The following is a 19,746-nucleotide window of genomic DNA, read 5'->3' as shown; positions in this document are numbered from 1 at the left end:
TCCCCCAATTTTTTTTTTTACCATTTTTTTACCATATTCACTAAATGCTAAAATTGACTTACCAATATGATTCTCCAGGTCATTACAAGTTCACAGACACCAAACATGTCTAGGTTCTTTTTTATTTAAGTGGTGAAAAAGAATCCAAAGTTTTTTTTTAAAAAAAAAAGTTGCAGGGTGAGTATGACGTCTTCAAGGAGGGTGGGAGGCAGGCAGGCAGTCGGGGGGGGGGGGCGATCGGAGGTCGGTCGGGAGGTAACCCAGGACTTCAAGAAATTAAAAAAAAAAAAAACCTTGCTCAGGTGCCGTCCCCGGCATCGTCCCGCCCTAAGCACGTGCCCTCAAGTGCCTAGTGGCAAATACGGCCCTGCTGCAGAGTGCTAGGATTCTTTAATTCTGTAAGAAATGTATAGCACAAACCAGTCTCTTAGGCTGGTTTCACATTTACGTTTTTTGCCGCTGTGTTTTAGGGCAAAAAAACACATGCTTTTTTTCCCTATACTTAACATTAAAAACGCATGCTTTTTTGCATGCGTTTTGCCGCATTTTGACAACGCATGCGTCGTTTCTATGCATGCGTTTTGTTACAGAAATGCAACACGTAGTAATTTCTAGCGGCGTTTTTTTGCCGCAAAAAAACGAATTGCTGTCTATGTAAACGCATGCGTTTTTAAGCACATGCGTTTGCATGCGTTTTAATAGAAAAACACAAGAATACACACTGATAAGCCACCCCCCAACCCTAACCCTAAGGAATCCTAACCCTAACCCTAACCCTAAGGGTTAGGGTCAGGAACCCTAGGGTTAGGATCCCTAGGGTTAGGGTTAGGATCCCTAGGGTTAGGGTTAGGATCCCTAGGGTTACTAACCCTAGCTATTTCTGTTTATGGTGGGTTTTCTAGTTGATTTTGATGATTGGCAGCTGTCCCACACTTCTCATCATGCATTTCAAAAACGCAAACGCAGGAAAAAACACATGTAAACGCGTCAAAACGCTGCGTTGTTTTAAAACATGCAAAAACGCATGCGTCTAAAAAACTCAGCGTTTAAACGCGTTTTTTCACCACATGCGTTTGCGTTTAAAATGCTGCATTTTTAAACGCAAATGTGAAACCAGCCTTAATTTAACCTCATAAAGACAGGGATTTTTCCGTTTTTGCGTTTCCATTTTTTGCTCCCCTTCTTCCCATAACTTTTTTATTTTTCTGTCAATATGGCCATATGAGGGCTTGTTTTTTTGTGGAACGAGTTGTATTTTTGGATGGTACCATTGATTTTACCATATTGTGTACTAAAAAATGGGAAAAAAATCCAAATGCGGTGATGTTGCAAAAAAAAGTGCAATTCCCCCAATTTTTTTTTTTACCATTTTTTTACCATATTCACTAAATGCTAAAATTGACTTACCAATATGATTCTCCAGGTCATTACAAGTTCACAGACACCAAACATGTCTAGGTTCTTTTTTATTTAAGTGGTGAAAAAGAATCCAAAGTTTGTTTAAAAAAAAAAAGTTGCCATTTTCCAAGACCCGTAGCTTCTCCATTTTTTGGGATATGGGGCCAGGTGAGGGCTTACTTTTTGCGCGCCTATCTGACATTTTTATTGATACCATTTTGGTGTGTATACGATTTCTTGATCGCCAGTTATTACATTTTATTACAATGGTACAGCAACCAAAAAAATTTAATTCTGGCTTTTCTATTTTTTTTTTGCTATGCTGTTTACTGATTGGTTAATTCATTTTATAACTTGATAGATGGGGATACTCTGAAAGCGCGATAACAAATATGTGTATGTTTGATTTTTTTTTTAATTGTTTTATTTTGAATGGGGCGAAAGGGGGGCGATTCGAACTTTTGTATTTTTTTACATTGTTTAAAAACATTTATTTTTACTTTTTACCTGCTTCAATAGTCTCCATGGGAGACTAGAAGCTGCTCTATGTAGCAGAAATGCTCACTTTCTATGAGCGCCGACTATTCTGCTATTCAGCTATGACAACCACAGGGGTCTCCAGCAGACCCAGGTTGTCATGCCATCCCATCAGCAAGCCGCGGTTATGTGACATGGATACAGATGGGCGGAGTTAATGACGCGCTCTCCGCACGTTCATGTTAAACGCCGCTGTCAGTTGGGATTAGGGTCAGGGGTAGGGCTGTGTTAGGGTTGGAGGTAGAATAGTTTTTTTTTCACTGTTTAGGTATATCAGCGGTCTCCAAGCACGTCATGATGCCTGCCTTTGATTCCAACCAATTTTGCATTCAAAAAGTCAAACTGTGCTCCCTTCCTTCTGAGCCCTGCCATGCGCCCAAATAGTGGCTTTCCTCCACATGCGGGATATCGGCGTACTCAGTTGAAATTTCGCAACAAATTTTGTCATCCATTTTCTCCTGATACCCCTGTGAAAATAAAAAAGTTTGGGTCTAAAGTAAATTTTTAATGTTCATTTTTTCCTTCCGCATTGCTTTAGTTCTCGTGAAGCACCTGAAGGGTTAATAAACTTCTTGAATGTAGTTTTGAGCACCTTGAAGGGTGCAGTTTTTAGAATGGTGTCACTTTTGGGTGTTGTCTGTTATATTGAGCTCTCAAACTCACTTCAAATATAAGGTGGTCACTAAAATAAATGGTTTTGTACATTTTGTTGGAAAAATGAGAAATCACAGGTCAAATTTTAACCCTTGCAACTTCCTATAAAAAAAAATGATGCTTCCAAAATTGTGCTGATGTAAAGTAGACATGTGGGAAATGTTATTTGTTAACTATTTTGTGCAATATGACTCTGATTTAATGGCACTAAAATTAGAAGTTTGAAAATTGCTAAATTTTCCAAATTTTTACCAAATTTCTGCTTTTTTCATAAATAAACACAAGTCATATCAAATAAATTTTACCACTAACATGAAGTACAATATGTCACAAAAAACATTCTCACAATCTGTGGGATCCGTTAAAGCGTTCCAGAGCTATAACCTCAAAAAGTGACAGTAGTCAGAATTGTAAAAATTGGCTCAGTCATTAAGGACATAATTGGCTGTCACTGAGGGGTTAATGTAGTGCAAATATTCCCTTAGCATGTTTGTAAATAATGTTTGTAGAATGATTACATTCTAATGTCAGGACCTGACAAACAGATCAGGGGTATCACAGGTGAGCTACTTATATCTTTCTGCAGAAGCAACTTGTTAAAGACCACATTGAAAACCCGTTTTGTATCCGGTGTTAACTACAGTCATGGACAAAAATTTTGAGAACGAGACAAATATTAATTTTTCCAAAGTCTATTGCTTCATTTTTTCTAATGGCAATTTGCATATACTTCTGAATGTCAGAGTGATCAGCTTATCAGCAATTACTGTACTTGCAAAGTCAATATTTGCCCAGAAAATGAACTTTAACCCCAAAACACATTTCAACATCATTGCAGTCCTGCCTTAAAAGGAGCAGCTAACATCGTTTTAGTGATTGATCCATTAACACAGGTGTGGGTGTTGATGAGGACAGGGCTGGCGATCAATCAGTCATGATTAAGTAAGAATGACATCACTGGACACTTTAAAAGGAGGCTGGTGCTTGGTATCATTGTTTCTCTTCAGTTAACCATGGTTATCTCTAAAGAAACACATGCAGCCATCATTGCACTGCACAAAAATGGCCTACCACGGAAGAGTATTGCAGCTACAAAGATTGCACCTCAGTCAACAATCTATCGCATCATCAAGAACTTCAAGGAGAGAGCTTCCATTGTTGTCAAAATGGCTCCAGGGCGCCCAAGAAAGACCAGCAAGCGCCAGGACCGTATCTTAAAACTGTTTCAGCTGCGGGATCGGACTACCAGCAGTGCCGGGCTTGCTCTGGAATGGCAGCAGGCTGGTGGGAGTGCTTCTGCACGCACTGTGAGGCCGAGACTCTGAGCAAGGCCTGGTTTCAAGGAGGGCAGCAAAGAAGCCACTTCTCTCCAGAAAAAACATCAGGGACCGACTGATATTCTGAAAAAGGTACAGGTAGTGGACTGCTGAGGACTGGGGCAAAGTCATTTTCTCTGATGAATCCCCTTTTCGATTGTTTGGGACATCTGGAAAACAGCTTATTCGGAGAAGAAGAGGTGAGCGCTACCACCAGTCTTTTCTCATGCCAACTGTAAAGCATCCTGAAACCATTCATGTGTGGGGTTGCTTCTCAGCCAAGGGAATCGGCTCACTCACAGACTTGCCTAAAAACACAGCCATGAATAAAGAATGGTACCAGAATGTCCTCCAAGAGCAACTTCTCCCAACCGTCCAAGAGCAGTTTGGTGCCAAACAATGCCTTTTCCAGCATGATGGAGCACCTTGCCATAAAGCAAAGGTGATCACTAAATGGCTCATGGAACAAAACATAGAGATTTTGGGTCCATGGCCTGGAAACTCCCCAGATCTTAATCCCATTGAGAACTTGTGGTCAATCATCAAGAGACGGGTGGACAAACAAAAACCAACAAATTCTGGCAAAATGCAAGCATTGATTATGCAAGAATGGACTGCTATCAGTCAGGATTTGGTCCAGAAGTTGATTGAGAGCATGCCAGGGAAAATTGCAGAGGTCTTGAAGAAGAAGGGTCAACACTGCAAATATTGACTTGCTGCATTAACTCATTCTAACTGTCAATATAACCTATTGGTACTCATAATATGATTGCAATTATATTTCTGTATGTGATATAAACATCAGACAAACACTAATAAAAACTAGAGGGCAGCAGATCATGTGAAAATATAATTTTGGTGTCATTCTCAAAAATTTTGGCCATGACTGTACATGTAGAGCTCCTTTTTTAAAGAGAATAACAGTTTATCATCAGTTGCATTGTTTGTATTGTACAGTATGAGGATGTTTACAATCAATAGGAAAAAAGATCAGTCAGCTAACTGAAGAATAAATTAGAAGGAATACTGTATCCAATACTACTACCGTAATTATATAATGAATATTAGAAGCCAGCTCAATAATCCCTAATGTGTATAAATTACCTTCAACATCAAATTGTTAAAAGGGCTGGTGATGTCTAATATTCTTTATAATTTACAATAAAAGGTACCGTACATTTCTCAATGTGTATTTTGATGAGCTCAGCTACTGAGGTGGATTCTCTAAGTTTTAGGTCATGAACTGGAAATTATGGTGCAGCAGGCAAGAGAGGGTTTTCATGGACGACACATGGATCAGCTGGGTATGCAGAACAGCAGACAAAAAAAATGGAGCATGTAGCACCAGATAAAGCGAGCTAGGTGTGCAGATACATATGTGAACAGTAACTCAAAAGCGATATCTTCCAGCATGCAATCATTTAATTACAGTAATACAGAAATATATATGCAGTTTGGTATATTCAAGCTAAGATACGGTTGGTCATAGGAATGACAAAGACATTAATGCAGTCTTTCCAGCAAGGAAATGGTTAATAATAGAGGTGCATGCAGACTGGTACTTGTAGCAAAAAAATGATTAATCACAAAAAAGTGGTGAAATGTAGGCAAACTAGAGACTCATTAGAAGAAGTGTTGTGCAACTTGATTGCAAAGGCTAGGTGTGAATAGCATGCAGAATAGTAGTGAGAAGTTGGCACCTTGCTTGCAGAGTGGTAGATATGGATAACACCTGTTGAACTGGACTGAGTTTGGACATAAGGCCAGAGTCACACTAGTGTATAATATGGACGAGTGCTATGCAATAAAAAATTGCATAGCACTCGGACCAGTATTGATCTATGGGGAAGCTCACATCACTGTTTTTTTTACTCTGGCGTATTCTCCCTGCTAGTGAAATTGCAGCATACTGTGATTTCCCGCGTATGTCGGCCAAGTCTCGCCAATGCAAGCCTATGGGTGCGCGAAAACATTGGACAACACACGAACCATCAGTGTGACTTGCGGGAAATACACACACATTTTCCTCATTTCAGCCCATTGAGTCATTACATTAATTGGGGAAAAGCAGTGAGAAATGTAACGCCATACGCATGTCATACGGATGTCACACGGATACATAGGTGCGAGAAAATCACATCATCGCATTGAAAACGGATTACATACGGATCACTATACCGGGAACATTTGTGCGATTCTCAACTGTCAAAATCGGACCGATTTTTGATACGTTGAGTGTGACTCAATGCTGGTTGTAGCATGGACGTCAGGAGTAGCAAAAGGATTTGATGGATATCTGGCTGGAGCTTAGCCAAGTTAAGCAGAAGCAAGTCCTGACAAACTTGATGCAACTGTGGACAATGCTACTTACTACCAAAGCATCTAACTTCTGCCTGATCTGGCCTTAAAAGACTTAAGGTAATAGTGTTAAGGAATTTGCAAATTTACCTGATAAATCCGGTGTGGACTATTGCAAAAGGAGGAAGCCATAGGAGAAGGGAGCAAGGCCCAGAGAGGCAAGTAACATTATTTTTTATAAAGAACATTATCCAATATATTTCTTATAAACTACGCTTACTGTTGAAATACATTTTCACCATGTCTGTTTACTATATGCAGCATGGAAAGTCCAGCAAGACAATGATCCTAAGAACCCATCCAATTTAGTAAAAAATTGGTTAGCAAAGAAAAATGTTCACCTGTTGCAATGGCCAAGGCAATCACCTCATTTAACCCCTGAATCCCATATGACGTACTATCCCGTCGAGGTCACCTGGGACTTAATTCCCAGTGACGGGATAGTACGTCATTATTACAGTTGACATGCGGCACTATGTGCCAGGAGTGGTCACGGACCGCTCCTGGCACATTAACCCCCGGAACACAGTGATCAAACATGATCGCAGCGTTCCAGCGGCATAGGGAAGTATCGCGCAGGAAGGGGGCTCCCTGCGTGCATCCCTGAGACCCTCGGAACAACGCGATGTGATCGCGTTGTTCAGAGGGTCTCCTACCTCCTCCTCCATGCAGGCCCCGGATCCAAGATGGCGCGGGGCTCCTTCCGGGTCCTGCAGGGAGGTGGCTTACAAGCGCCAGCATGCCTCCCTGCAGTGCCTGTCAGATCGCTGATCTGACATAGTGCACTGCAAAGTGATATGATCAGCGATCTGATAATATATAGTGATGTCTTTCCCTGGGGCAATGTAAAAAGTTAAAAAAAAAAAAAAAAAGTGTAAAAAAAAAAAAAAAAAAAATCCTAAATAAAGAAAAAAAATATTGTTCCAATAAATACATTTCTTTATCTAAATAATAAAAAACTAGTTAACCCCTTCAGTGAACACCGTAAAAAAAAAACGAGGCAAAAAACAATGCTTTATTATCATACCACCAAACAAAAAGTGGAATAACATGCGATCAAAAATATGCATATAAATAACCATGGTACCGCTGAAAATGTCATCTTGTCGCGCAAAACAAGAGCCGCCATACAGCATCATCAGCGAAAAAATAAAAAAAGTTATAGCCCTCAAAATAAAGTGATGCAAAAATAATTATTTTTTATATAAAATAGTTTTTATTGTAAAAAAGCGCCAAAATATAAAAAATGGTATGAATGAGGTATCGCTGTAATCGTACTGACCCAAAGAAAAAAAAACTGCTTTATCCATTTTACCAAGCGTAGAACGGTATAAACGTCCCCCCTAAAAGAAATTCATGAATAGCTGGTTTTTGGTCATTCTGCCTCACAAAAATTGGAATAAAAAGGGATCAAAAAAGGTCACGTGCCCGAAAATGTTACCAATAAAAACGTCAACTTGTCCCGCAAAAAACAAGACCTCACATAACTCTGTGGACCAAAATATGGAAAAATTATAGCTCTCAAAATGTGGAAACGCAAAAACTATTTTTTGCAATAAAAAGCGTCTTTTAGTGTGTGACAGCTGCCAATCATAAAAATCCGCTAAAAAACCTGCTATAAAAGTAAATCAAACCCCCCTCCATCACCCCCTTAGTTAGGGAAAAATAATAAAATTAAAAAAATGTATTTATTTCCATTTTCCTATTAGGGTTAAGGTTAGGGCTACAGTTAGGGTTGCGGCTAAAGTTAGGATTAGGGTTGGGGCTGAAGTTAGGGTTGGGGCTACAGCTAGGGTTGGGGCTACAGTTAGGGTTAGGGTTGGAGATAAAATTAGGGTTAGGGTTGGGGCTAAAGTTAGGGCTAAAGTTAGGGTTGGGGCTAAAGTTAGGGTTAGGGCTAAAGTTAGGGTTAGGGTTGGGGCTACGGTTAGGGTTGGAGATAAAATTAGGGTTAGGGTTGGGGCTAAAGTTAGGGCTAAAGTTAGGGTTGGGGCTAAAGTTAGGGTTATGGCTAAAGTTAGGGTTAGAGTTGGGGCTAAAGTTAGTGTTAGGGTTGGGGCTAACGTTAGGGTTGGGGCTAAATTTAGGGTTAGAGTTGGGGCTAAAGTTAGGGTTTGGATTACATTTACTGTTGTGATTAGGGTTAGGGGTGTGTTTAGGGTTATGGTTGGGATTTGGAGTTAGGGATGTGGTTAGGGTTGGTATTAGGGGTGTGTTGGGGTTAGGGGTGTGGTTGGGATTAGGATTAGGGGCATGTTCGGGTTAGGGGTGTGGTTAGGGTTATGGTTGGGATTAGGGTTAGGGGTGTGTTTGGGTTAGGGTTTCAGTTAGAATTGGGGGGTTTCCACTGTTTAGACACATCAGGGGCTCTCCAAACGCGACATGGTGTCCGATCTCAATTCCAGCCAATTCTGCGTTGAAAAAGTAAAACAGTGCTCCTTCCCTTCCGAGCTCTCCCATGCGCCCAAACAGGGGTTCACCCCAACATATGGGGTATCAGCGTACTCAGGACACATTGGACAACAGCTTTTGGTGTCCAATTTCTCCTGTTACCCTTGGGAAAATACAAAACCTGGTGGCTAAAAAATAATTTTTGTGGAAAAAAAGATTTTTTTATTTTCACAGCTCTGCGTTATAAACTGTAGTGAAACACTTGGGGGTTCAAAGTTCTCACAACACATCTAGATAAGTTCCTTGGGTGGTCTAGTTTCCAATGTGGGGTCACTTGTGGGGGGTTTCTACTGTTTAGGTACATCAGGGGCCCTGCAAATGCAACGTGACGCCTGCAGACCAATCCATCTAAGTCTGCAAGTCTGCATTCCAAACGGCGCTCCTTCCCTTCTGAGCTCTGCCATGCCCCCAAACAGTGGTTTACCCCCACATATGGGGTATCAGCGTACTCAGGAGAAATTGCACAACAACTTTTGGGGTCCAATTTCTTCTGCTACCCTTAGAAAAATAAAAAATCTGGGGCAAAAACATCATTTTTGTGAAAAAATGTTTTTTTTATTTTTACGGCTCTACATGATAAACTTCTATGAAGCACTTGGTGAGTCAAAGTGCTCACCACACATCTAGATAAATTCCTTAGGGGGTCTTCTTTCCAATATGGGGTCACTTGTGGGGGGTTTCTACTGTTTAGGTACATCAGGGGCTCTGCAAATGCAACGTGATGCCTGCAGACCAATCCATCTAAGTCTGCATTCCAAACGGCGCTCCTTCCCTTCCGAGCTCTGCCATGCACCCAAACTGTGGTTCTCCCCACATTTGGCATATCAACGTACTCAGGAAAAATTGGACAACAATTTTTGGGGTCCCATTTCTCGTTACCCTTGGGAAAATACAAAACTGGGGGATAAAAAAATAATTTTTGTGGAAAAAAAAAAGAATTTTTATTTTCACGGCACTGCGTTATAAACTGTAGTTAAACACTTATGGTACCGTCACACTTAGCGACGCTGCAGCGATACCGACAACGATCCGGATTGCTGCAGCGTCGCTGTTTGGTCGCTGGAGAGCTGTCACACAGACCGCTCTCCAGCGACCAACGATGCCGGTAACCAGGGTAAACATCAATAACTAAGCGCAGGGCCGCGCTTAGTAACCCGATGTTTACCCTGGTTACCATCCTAAAAGTAAAAAAAAACAAACACTACATACTTACCTACCGCTGTCTGTCCTCCAGCGCTGTGCTTCTCTGCAATCCTCCTGTACTGGCTGTGAGCACAGCGGCCGGAAAGCAGAGCGGTGACGTCACCGCTCTGCTTTCCGGCTGACCGACGCTCACAGCCAGTACAGGAGGAGTGCAGAGCAGAGCGCCGGGGACAGACAGCTGTAGGTAAGTATGTAGTGTTTGTTTTTTTTTACTTTTAGGATGGTAACCAGGGTAAACATCGGGTTACTAAGCTCGGCCCTGCGCTTAGTTACCCGATGTTTACCCTGGTTACCAGTGAAGACATCGCTGAATCGGTGTCACACACGCCGATTCAGCGATGTCTGCGGGGAGTCCAGCGACCAAATAAAGTTCTGGACTTTCTTCCCCGACCAGCGACAGCACAGCAGGGGCCTGATCGCTGCTGCCTGTCACACTGGACGATATCGCTAGCGAGGACGCTGCAACGTCACGGATCGCTAGCGATATCGTCTAGTGTGACGGTACCTTTAGAGGTTCAAAGTTCTCACAACACATCTAGATAAGTTCCTTAGGGGGTCTTCTTTCCAAAGTGGTGTCACTTGTGGTGGGTTTCAATGTTTAGGCACATCAGGGGCTCTCCAAACGCGACATGGTGTCATATCTCAATTCCAGTCAATTTTGCATTGAAAAGTCAAACGGCCCTCCTTCCCTTCCGAGCTCTGCCAGGCACCCAAACAGTGGTTTACCCCCACATATGGAGTATTACCGTACTCAGGAGAAACTGCACAACAACTTCTGGGGTCCAATTTATTCTGCTACCCTTGGTAAAATAAAACAAATTGGAGCTGAAGTAAATTTTTTGTGCAAAAAAGTTAAATGTTCATTTTTTTTAAACATTCCAAAAATTCCTGTGAAATACCTGAAGGGTCAATAAACTTCTTAAATATGGTTTTGAGCACCTTGAGGGGTGAAGTTTTTAGAATGGTGTCAAACTTGGGTAATTTCTATCATATAGACCCTCAAAGTGACTTCAAATGTGATGTGGTCCCTAAAAAAAAAATTGTGTTGTAAAAATGAGAAATTGCTGGTCAAATTTAACCCTTATAACTCCCTAGCAAAAAAATATTTTGGTTCCAAAATTGTGCTGATGTAAAGTAGACATGTGGGAAATGTTACTTATAAAGTATTTTTGTGTGATATATCTCTGTGATTTAAGGGCATAAAAATTCAAAGTTGGAAAATAGCGAAAGTTTCAAAATGTTTGCCAAATTTCCATGTTTTTTCACACATAAATGCAGGTAATATCAAAGAAATTTTACCACTATCATGGAGTACAATATACAGTGGGGCAAAAAAGTATTTAGTCAGTCAGCAATAGTGCAAGTTCCACCACTTAAAAAGATGAGAGGCGTCTGTAATTTACATCATAGGTAGACCTCAACTATGGGAGACAAACTGAGAAAAAAAAATCCAGAAAATCACATTGTCTGTTTTTTTAACATTTTATTTGCATATTATGGTGGAAAATAAGTATTTGGTCAGAAACAAAATTTCATCTCAATACTTTGTAATATATCCTTTGTTGGCAATGACAGAGGTCAAACGTTTTCTGTAAGTCTTCACAAGGTTGCCACACACTGTTGTTGGTATGTTGGCCCATTCCTCCATGCAGATCTCCTCTAGAGCAGTGATGTTTTTGGCTTTTCGCTTGGCAACACGGACTTTCAACTCCCTCCAAAGTTTTCTATAGGGTTGAGATCTGGAGATTGGCTAGGCCACTCCAGGACCTCGAAATGCTTCTTACGAAGCCACTCCTTCGTTGCCCTGGCGGTGTGCTTTGGATCATTGTCATGTTGAAAGATCCAGTCACGTTTCATCTTCAATGCCCTTGCTGATGGAAGGAGGTTTGCACTCAAAATCTCACGATACATGGCCCATTCATTCTTTCATGTACCCGGATCAGTCGTCCTGGCCCCTTTGCAGAGAAACAGCCCCAAAGCATGATGTTTCCACCACCATGCTTTACAGTAGGTATGGTGTTTGATGGATGCAACTCAGTATTCTTTTTCCTCCAAACACGACAAGTTGTGTTTCTACCAAACAGTTCCAGTTTGGTTTCATCAGACCATAGGACATTCTCCCAAAACTCCTCTGGATCATCCAAATGCTCTCTAGCAAACTTCAGACGGGCCCGGACATGTACTGGCTTAAGCATTGGGACACGTCTGGCACTGCAGGATCTGAGTCCATGGTGGCGTAGTGTGTTACTTATGGTAGGCCTTGTTACATTGGTCCCAGCTCTCTGCAGTTCATTCACTAGGTCCCCCCGCGTGGTTCTGGGATTTTTGCTCACCGTTCTTGTGATCATTCTGACCCCACGGGGTGTGATTTTGCGTGGAGCCCCAGATCGAGGGAGATTATCAGTGGTCTTGTATGTCTTCCATTTTCTAATTATTGCTCCCACTGTTGATTTCTTCACTCCAAGCTGCTTGGCTATTGCAGATTCAGTCTTCCCAGCCTGGTGCAGGGCTACAATTTTGTTTCTGGTGTCCTTTGACAGCTCTTTGGTCTTCACCATAGTGGAGTTTGGAGTCAGACTGTTTGAGGGTGTGCACAGGTGTCTTTTTATACTGATAACAAGTTTAAACAGGTGCCATTACTACAGGTAATGAGTGGAGGAAAGAGGAGACTCTTAAAGAAGAAGTTACAGGTCTGTGAGAGCCAGAAATCTTGATTGTTTGTTTCTGACCAAATACTTATTTTCCACCATAATATGCAAATAAAATGTTAAAAAAACAGACAATGTGATTTTCTGGATTTTTTTTCTCAGTTTGTCTCCCATAGTTGAGGTCTACCTATGATGTAAATTACAGACGCCTCTCATCTTTTTAAGTGGTGGAACTTGCACTATTGCTGACTGACTAAATACTTTTTTGCCCCACTGTATGTCACGAGAAAACAGTGTCAGAATCATCAGGATCCGTTGAGGCGTTCCAGAGTTATAACCTCATAAAGGGACAGTGGTCAGAATTGTAAAAATTGGCCCGGTCATTAACCCCTTTAATGTGTGAGGGCTCCTGCGCTGTATATAGGGGGCTCTGTGAGGGCTCCTGCGCTGTGTATAGGGGGCTCTGTGAGGGCTCTTGCGCTGTATATAGGGGGCTCTGTGAGAGCTCCTGCGCTGTATATAGGGGGCTCTGTGAGGGCTCCTGCGCTGTATATAGGGGGCTCTGTGAGGGCTCCTGCGCTGTATATAAGGGGCTCTGTGAGGGCTCCTGTGCTGAATACAGGGGGCTGTGTGTGCTAATGAGGGCAATCTAGGTTGTTGATAGGAGCCCGAGGCTCTGGGTGTCCCATAGCCAGATTCCCTACATCATTTGCAGTGCCCCTGCAGGGAGGGGGCCCAGACAAATTTCGTGCACAGGGGCCCAAAGCTGTCAGTGTCCGCCCCTGGCCCCAACACATCATGATTTCATGATTTCCTTGGTATTGCGCTAGTGATGGAATTATTATTAAGGCACCAGAAGCTGGCACAGGTTCTTTCACCTGTGCATTACTAAGGAAATCCTGAAAACCTGATGTGTTGAGGAGCCGTGAGGATGGGGTTTGGAAAACACTGATTTAGAGCTACACTGCATAGTAATCGTGCATGATATCCTTCATATTGCTGTATACTGTGTTAAAGAGACTGGGGATAGAATCCCTCACATCTATATGTACTGTGTTTAGGAGGCATGACAGCAGCTAGTTCCTTCCACTACCTCAGAGACAGCTAAAAAGTAGAACTATAGCCTGCAGAAAAGACAACTGGTGAAAAATGGATGATATAAATCATATCATGGTCAGATATAGTTGTATCTCTCATGCAGACATTGTCAGCTTATTCTAAAAAGTTATCTGAAATGTGATGTATGGTTTTACTGTTTGACTATGTGGAGTAACTAAACTTTTTTCATCTTTAACTATTGATCAGAAAGTTATGAATTATTGTAATGTACTTTATTTTGCCATCCTATCTCCCAAACTCAATGCCTCAGTGCTGTTTTAACTGCTTAGTTCAATCTCCTTAAAGTGGTTGACTGGTAAAAACAAATGATCACTTTATACACTCGATAGGTGATAATTTGTTGATTGGTCTGGGTTCAATTCCTGGGACATGCACCATTCCGTAGAACAGTGTACTTCTTTCCTCATCAGAAGGGAACAGCAGTGTGCACGGTCGACTACCCCTCAATTTTGTACCTATGGGGCGGATGGGTGCTGTGCTCAGCTTACCTGGCAGCCCAATTTAGTATGATTGGAGCATTGTTTGGCCATCTCACCTGCTGCTCCATTTTGTAACGAGGATAAAATTCCCCATTCTGCGGATTGCTTAGGGTCCAGCGGTCGGACCCCCACCGATTAGTAAGTTGCCACATACCCCATGGCTAACATGTTTTCTCCAGTCAACTCCTTTAGAATCTGCTTTCAACTGCTGCTAAGCTAGATCCTAATCAGAGTAGTGGAATTTCCTCTGTCTGAGCTTCTCTTCTGTCCTCTCCTGTATTCAGATAGGGAAAGTCCCTATCACTGATTGATTGAAAATAAGAAAAGCTATTTTTGCTGAGAAGCAGTGTAAAGCAGGCTCTTAAGGAGCGAGAGAGAAGTAGGCAAAAAAAATGAAGCCTATTGAAAAAAAATCATAACTTTGCAAAGGTAAATCGATAATTACGGTACATAAAAAAGCTTAGTTATTCTTTAAGAAAAAATATAAGTTCTCTAGTATAGGGATCATCAGTTCTTGCATGTTACTTATTGTCTTCGGTGTGACCTACAAGACCAATATTACATAAAAACCAGTTAAGTTTTTTTTTTATTTAATTGATATTTTACATGTATTTTTATTCATCTTCTAGAATCCATAACGCCTTCTCCCCGAGTCATCCTGTGTTCATTCTCACATTACTGCATGTGATGAGTGCTCCACTTCATGGTTTGGCCAACACCATTGTTTTTGTATTAGACAAGGAAACTTGGAGCCAGCTTACGGTGACATCACTGAGGGTCAGTATGTTGTGTGTATATGTTGTTTCTCAGAATCTTGCTGTGTGTAATTACAATAGTTATTTAATGTATAATATATAAAGCTCTTTAATCAGTTCCCTATTGGGCAATTTTTTTTATTTTTGCACGTCACTTTTTCCCTCCCCTTCTTCTCAAAGCCTGTATGAGAGCTTGTTTTTTGTGAAACGAGCTGTAGTTTGGAATGACAATGTTCGTTTTACCATACAATTTATTGGATTTTGTTTTTTTCACCCTTCATTGAGCAGTAAAAATGACCTGGCAACTTGATTCTACAGGTTACGGCAATTACGGCAATACCAAACTTGACTAGTTTTTTTTTCATATTTTAGTAGTGAATATCCTGAAATTTGTAAACAAAATAAAATAAAAATTTGTGTGTGTCGCCATTTTTTAATTCTTTCATCAATAGAGTTGTTTTTTCCATGACGAACTGTCGTTTTCATTGATATCATTTTTGTGTACATACAGTATATTGTTCACTCTTTATTGCATTTTGGGGGGGACTGCAGTAATTGAAAAATGGCAAATCCGGCATTTTGAGTTGGTTTTTTTTTGCAATTAATGGTATGTTTTAAATCATTTCATGTTTTGGTAGGCCAGACTTTTATGGTTATGGTGATACTAAATATTATTATTTTTTTATTTTAAATTTAATTTTAAACTTATTTTTTAAAACTTTTAAATTTTTTACTATGGGACTTTAATCTGCTTGATTGCTTATACAAAATGCTGCAATACCATGGTATTACAGTATATAAAATCAATCAATCATGGTCTCCATTAAAGCTCTGCTTGATAGCTGAGTTTCAGAGAGGTACGGATATAGCCGTGATGGGGGGACCCTCAGAACGCCCCCAGCTGCCATGATAGCTATTGGTACCCTGCAATCACATCTTGGGGATCTGTAGGACTCAGGTGGGCGCACGATCAGTGATGCATTGTTTAAATGCTGCTAGCAGAGATTGACAGTGACATTTAAATAGTTAAGCTGCAGTGATCGCGACCGGCAACAATCACTGCTGTTGCGGGCAGATACTGGCTATGTACAGTATTACAGCTGGCATCTGCCCTGTGTGGAGCAGGCAAAGCTCTGGAGCCTGAATCATACGATATCATCATGACCATGACATACATCTACAGCAGGGGTAAAAGAAAGAAAATGTGGGTGATTCAAATTTTTTTTTCAAATTTTTAAAAACTTTTACAATTTTTTTTTTCAGTTCCTGTAGGGGATTTGAATTTGTGATAGTGTGATCACTGAAGCCCAGCCACAGAATGGGCTTAGTAGGAGAACAGAGATGGCAAATATGAGGACCTTCAGCAGGCCCCATTATGCCATAACAGCCAATGGGAACCCCGCAATCGTGTCGCGAAGTGTTTTTGTTAAATGATCCTGTCAGTGAGTAACGGTGGCATTTAAATAGCTTAAGAGCAGCACTCAGAGCGTGCTCCGGTCACTGCTGTTACAGTAAGATGCCATCCATGTATCGCAGCCGTCATTTGCAGAGTATGACGTGGGCTTAGCGCCTGGGCCTGCTCAATTCATGAGGAGCCAACGTATCATTTACCAGGATGTTATATGTCAGGGAGGAGATAGTATTGCAGCAATAATAAGCTAAGATATTCCCTGGTGTATCACAACAGACATAAGATATTGATGATCTATGCTGGTGATTAATATCACGTCTGTCATTAGTGGCCCGCGGGTGAATGTAAACAGAGCACAGCTCTCTACACTGTATAGTGGCCATACCTGGGTACTGCAGCTCTACTTCTATTCCTTTCAATGTAGCCACCTGTTTGAGGTTACTTCCCTGTAAGTCAATACCTTACCTTTTAACATCTGTAAAGATATTTTTCTAAAATGGAGTCTTCTTAAACAGGAAAAGACACCTTGCCACACACAACCGTACCAAAGTTATTGCTCCTTTATCTGTGCAGAGCAATGCACTTATTGTGAGAACCTTTGAGAGATGCATGGTAGTTACTGTTTTTTGTCATGGAGACTGACAACTGGTTTAGCGTGACCTTTAGGCCTGACAATTTTCTCTACTTAAAGAGTCTGCAAATGAACTTTCCACCAAGAGGAAAGGGTCTGTTTTTTTAGTGCCACCTATTGAAGGTGGCTACTGTTTAACTCAGCGCTCACCCTTCAAAGAACCTTGCAGCCTGAAAAAGATGAATTAGCCCAAACAGCCTTCTTCAAAAGTAAAAGACCCTGATTCTGTTAACTGATTTGTGTTCCCTTGGTTTTACTAATGCGGCCACTAAATTTAGTGTATTGGTCTGTATTTTGCATTGATAGTTCTTCCTCACTCCTGTCCTGGCAGTTTTCAACAGTGACCGGTGAATCTGCCAAAATTTTAATTCAGCAGTTCCCTCTAACTTGGCCAAAAATTCTACTTGAGTCAAAAGTTATTCAATGCAAAGTGCATGTTCCTTATAATGCTCTTATAATAGAGCATAATAAACAAATGGGATGAAAAAAATGCGGTTCTTTACGCCTCCTTTTCGGCTCCTTCATCATCTTCAATCGGCACAGTAGCCCTGTCTATTGTGACCTTATTATGTTGCAATTGCCTTTGCCTGAGGACTAGTCAGCTCCTTGGGAGACAGGTTTTGGGATGTTGGAGGCCCATCCAACACCAGGATGCTCTATGAAAGAAGATCCGAAGAGGACATGTAGAGCAGGGATGTCAAACTGCATTCCTCAAGGGCCGCACACAGGTCATGTTTTCAGGATTTCCTTGTATTGCACAGGTGATAATTTATTCCCCTGCACAGAATGATTCCAGCACCTTGTTCAATGCTAAGGAAATCCTGAAAACATGACCTGTTTGCGGCCCTTGAGGAATGCAGTTTGACACCCCTGATATTGAGGATCTGACATAGTGGAGTTGGGGGGAGTGCTACGTCGGCCAAACAGGTAGTCAGTGGGGTATGTTGTTTTTATCACACTGCAGAGAAGCTGTGATTAGCTTAGAGAAATCGCAGAACTCCTGGTCTAATTAACATGGAGGATTTTGTGTATCACACATTACCCTCCATATCCTGTTTAAATTATTATAAATTAACAATTATGTGCTCGAATTTACTTCTGCCAGAGCAGGACTGTGAAAGAATCAATGGAAAATATGGACCACTATACTAACTTTAGGGGCTGCATGGGTAAAACCAAGGAAACACAAAGCATATAATAATAAAATTGTTTTTGATGTTATTATATTTTCCATATGAGATGTTTCCTATATTGAAATTATTTAGCTAAGGTTAAGAGCACACGGTGTGGCTGGCTGTACGGACAAAATTATGCTTACGGCTTATATCTACTTCACATTACTACTATGGCATGTGATCTGTATATATGTAGTGTAGGAAACCATGGATGGTAGACATGTGTCTGTAATGTAAGCTGTACCAGTAACACTGGGTTACCGAGAGGGTTTAATGTGACAGAATTTTTGGTTTCAGTAACCAAAAGAACCTGACTGGGAAATGTTAATCTTATGATCCAGTCTAGGGATTGTAGGCTATTAACAGCAGCTGGGTTAGCTCAGTAGTGTGGAGTGTGTTGAGTTTGGAGAAAGTCAGTTGCTGGTTAGACTGATCTGCAAAGAGAGGTGAGCTAGAGCCAAACAACGAGGTGTTTGTTTGGTGAACTTGTTTAATACAAGTGTGAGCTGCTGCTGGGAATACTGAGTTTAGTGAGGCTGCTACATCTATGTTGTTTCATTCTGCCTGAAGAAAAGGACTGTTTGTGTTATCCATTGATACTGAAGCAATGCTGTTTTCATTTTGGAACTGTAAAGTTTATTTACAATAAACTACATGCTGTTTTGATATAAAACCCTGTGTCACATGTATCCAAGAGACTACCGAAGACGGCGAAGAGCATAACCCCCTACAGTAGATTTACCTCAAATCTTATAGAATTACATATTCTTTAATTTTAGAGTCACCAAGGAGAGAAGGTTGGATTTACCATTTCTTGTATTTACATATGTCCACTAAAACTGGAGCTTACAATATATTAATGTGTCCCTGATTTGGGATTCCCCTCTTTGAGCCATTACATCTCCAGATGTCACCTACTTTCTCTCGTGCCAAAAGGACTGAAGTGACCTGGCCCTAACCTCAAAGCATAGCACTATTTGTCATATTTCATATTCTAGGAAAGTGACAACCTCTTTGGGAGCTGTAGTTGCAGTTTTCTTTAATGTCATCCAGTTTTTCCCCAAAATATAGCTGTGTGAAATAGGCAGAAATTCAACGGAGGGTACAACCTGATGGATAATATGGTATTTCTCTTTTAGCAGATTTTGGGGCACACTTCTCTTTGACGGTTATTGTGATAGTTGTGTCGCCTTACATTTTATCTCGCAGTAGAATGGGTTAAATCTTTTCCTCCGTCAGAATCCATCCTACTTCCATCTGTGCTGACTGATAAATAATTGTACTTCACAGTCTTTCCCATCTGGAGAATTAAGCCTGTTAACCCTATGCTTTTGGACTATCCATAAATCATTATTTTCTCGGCTTTTGTCTCATTAGAAGGTCCTGCCCAATTTATATCAGCAAGGCTTATGCTTAAAAAACTAATGTCCACTTAGAATAACAGAATATTCATAAAATGAAAAATTATCTCCTTGTGTTAGGCTTTTAACAATTAAGAACCCCCCGGGGATCTATGTATGTCCAAAGTATGTGATAAATACCGAGTCGATTGCTCCTAGATGGAGATCCTTAAATAAAGGAGCATAATTGTACAGCTCTGTCATAGAACAA

The 19,746-nt window shown here is 41.0% G+C and overlaps 1 protein-coding gene across 3 annotated transcripts in view; it reads left to right on the top strand.

Moving 5' to 3' along the window:
* Positions 1 to 19,746, top strand: part of LOC138673050 (uncharacterized) — a 996,796-nt gene that overhangs the window by 944,914 nt on the left and 32,136 nt on the right. For 2 of the 3 annotated variants that reach the window (XM_069761611.1, XM_069761610.1), the window contains one exon: positions 14,793 to 14,940. The exons of the other annotated variant lie outside the window; for it this stretch is intronic. In XM_069761611.1, the coding sequence (XP_069617712.1) occupies positions 14,793 to 14,940 (148 nt within the window). The remainder of the gene's footprint in view (positions 1 to 14,792; positions 14,941 to 19,746) is intronic. 3 annotated transcript variants of the gene reach the window in all.

This window comes from Ranitomeya imitator, chromosome 3 (assembly GCF_032444005.1).
Source record: "Ranitomeya imitator isolate aRanImi1 chromosome 3, aRanImi1.pri, whole genome shotgun sequence".
In the NCBI taxonomy this organism is placed as follows: Eukaryota; Metazoa; Chordata; class Amphibia; order Anura; family Dendrobatidae; genus Ranitomeya; species Ranitomeya imitator.
This window is presented reverse-complemented; position numbering and strand designations above follow the sequence as displayed.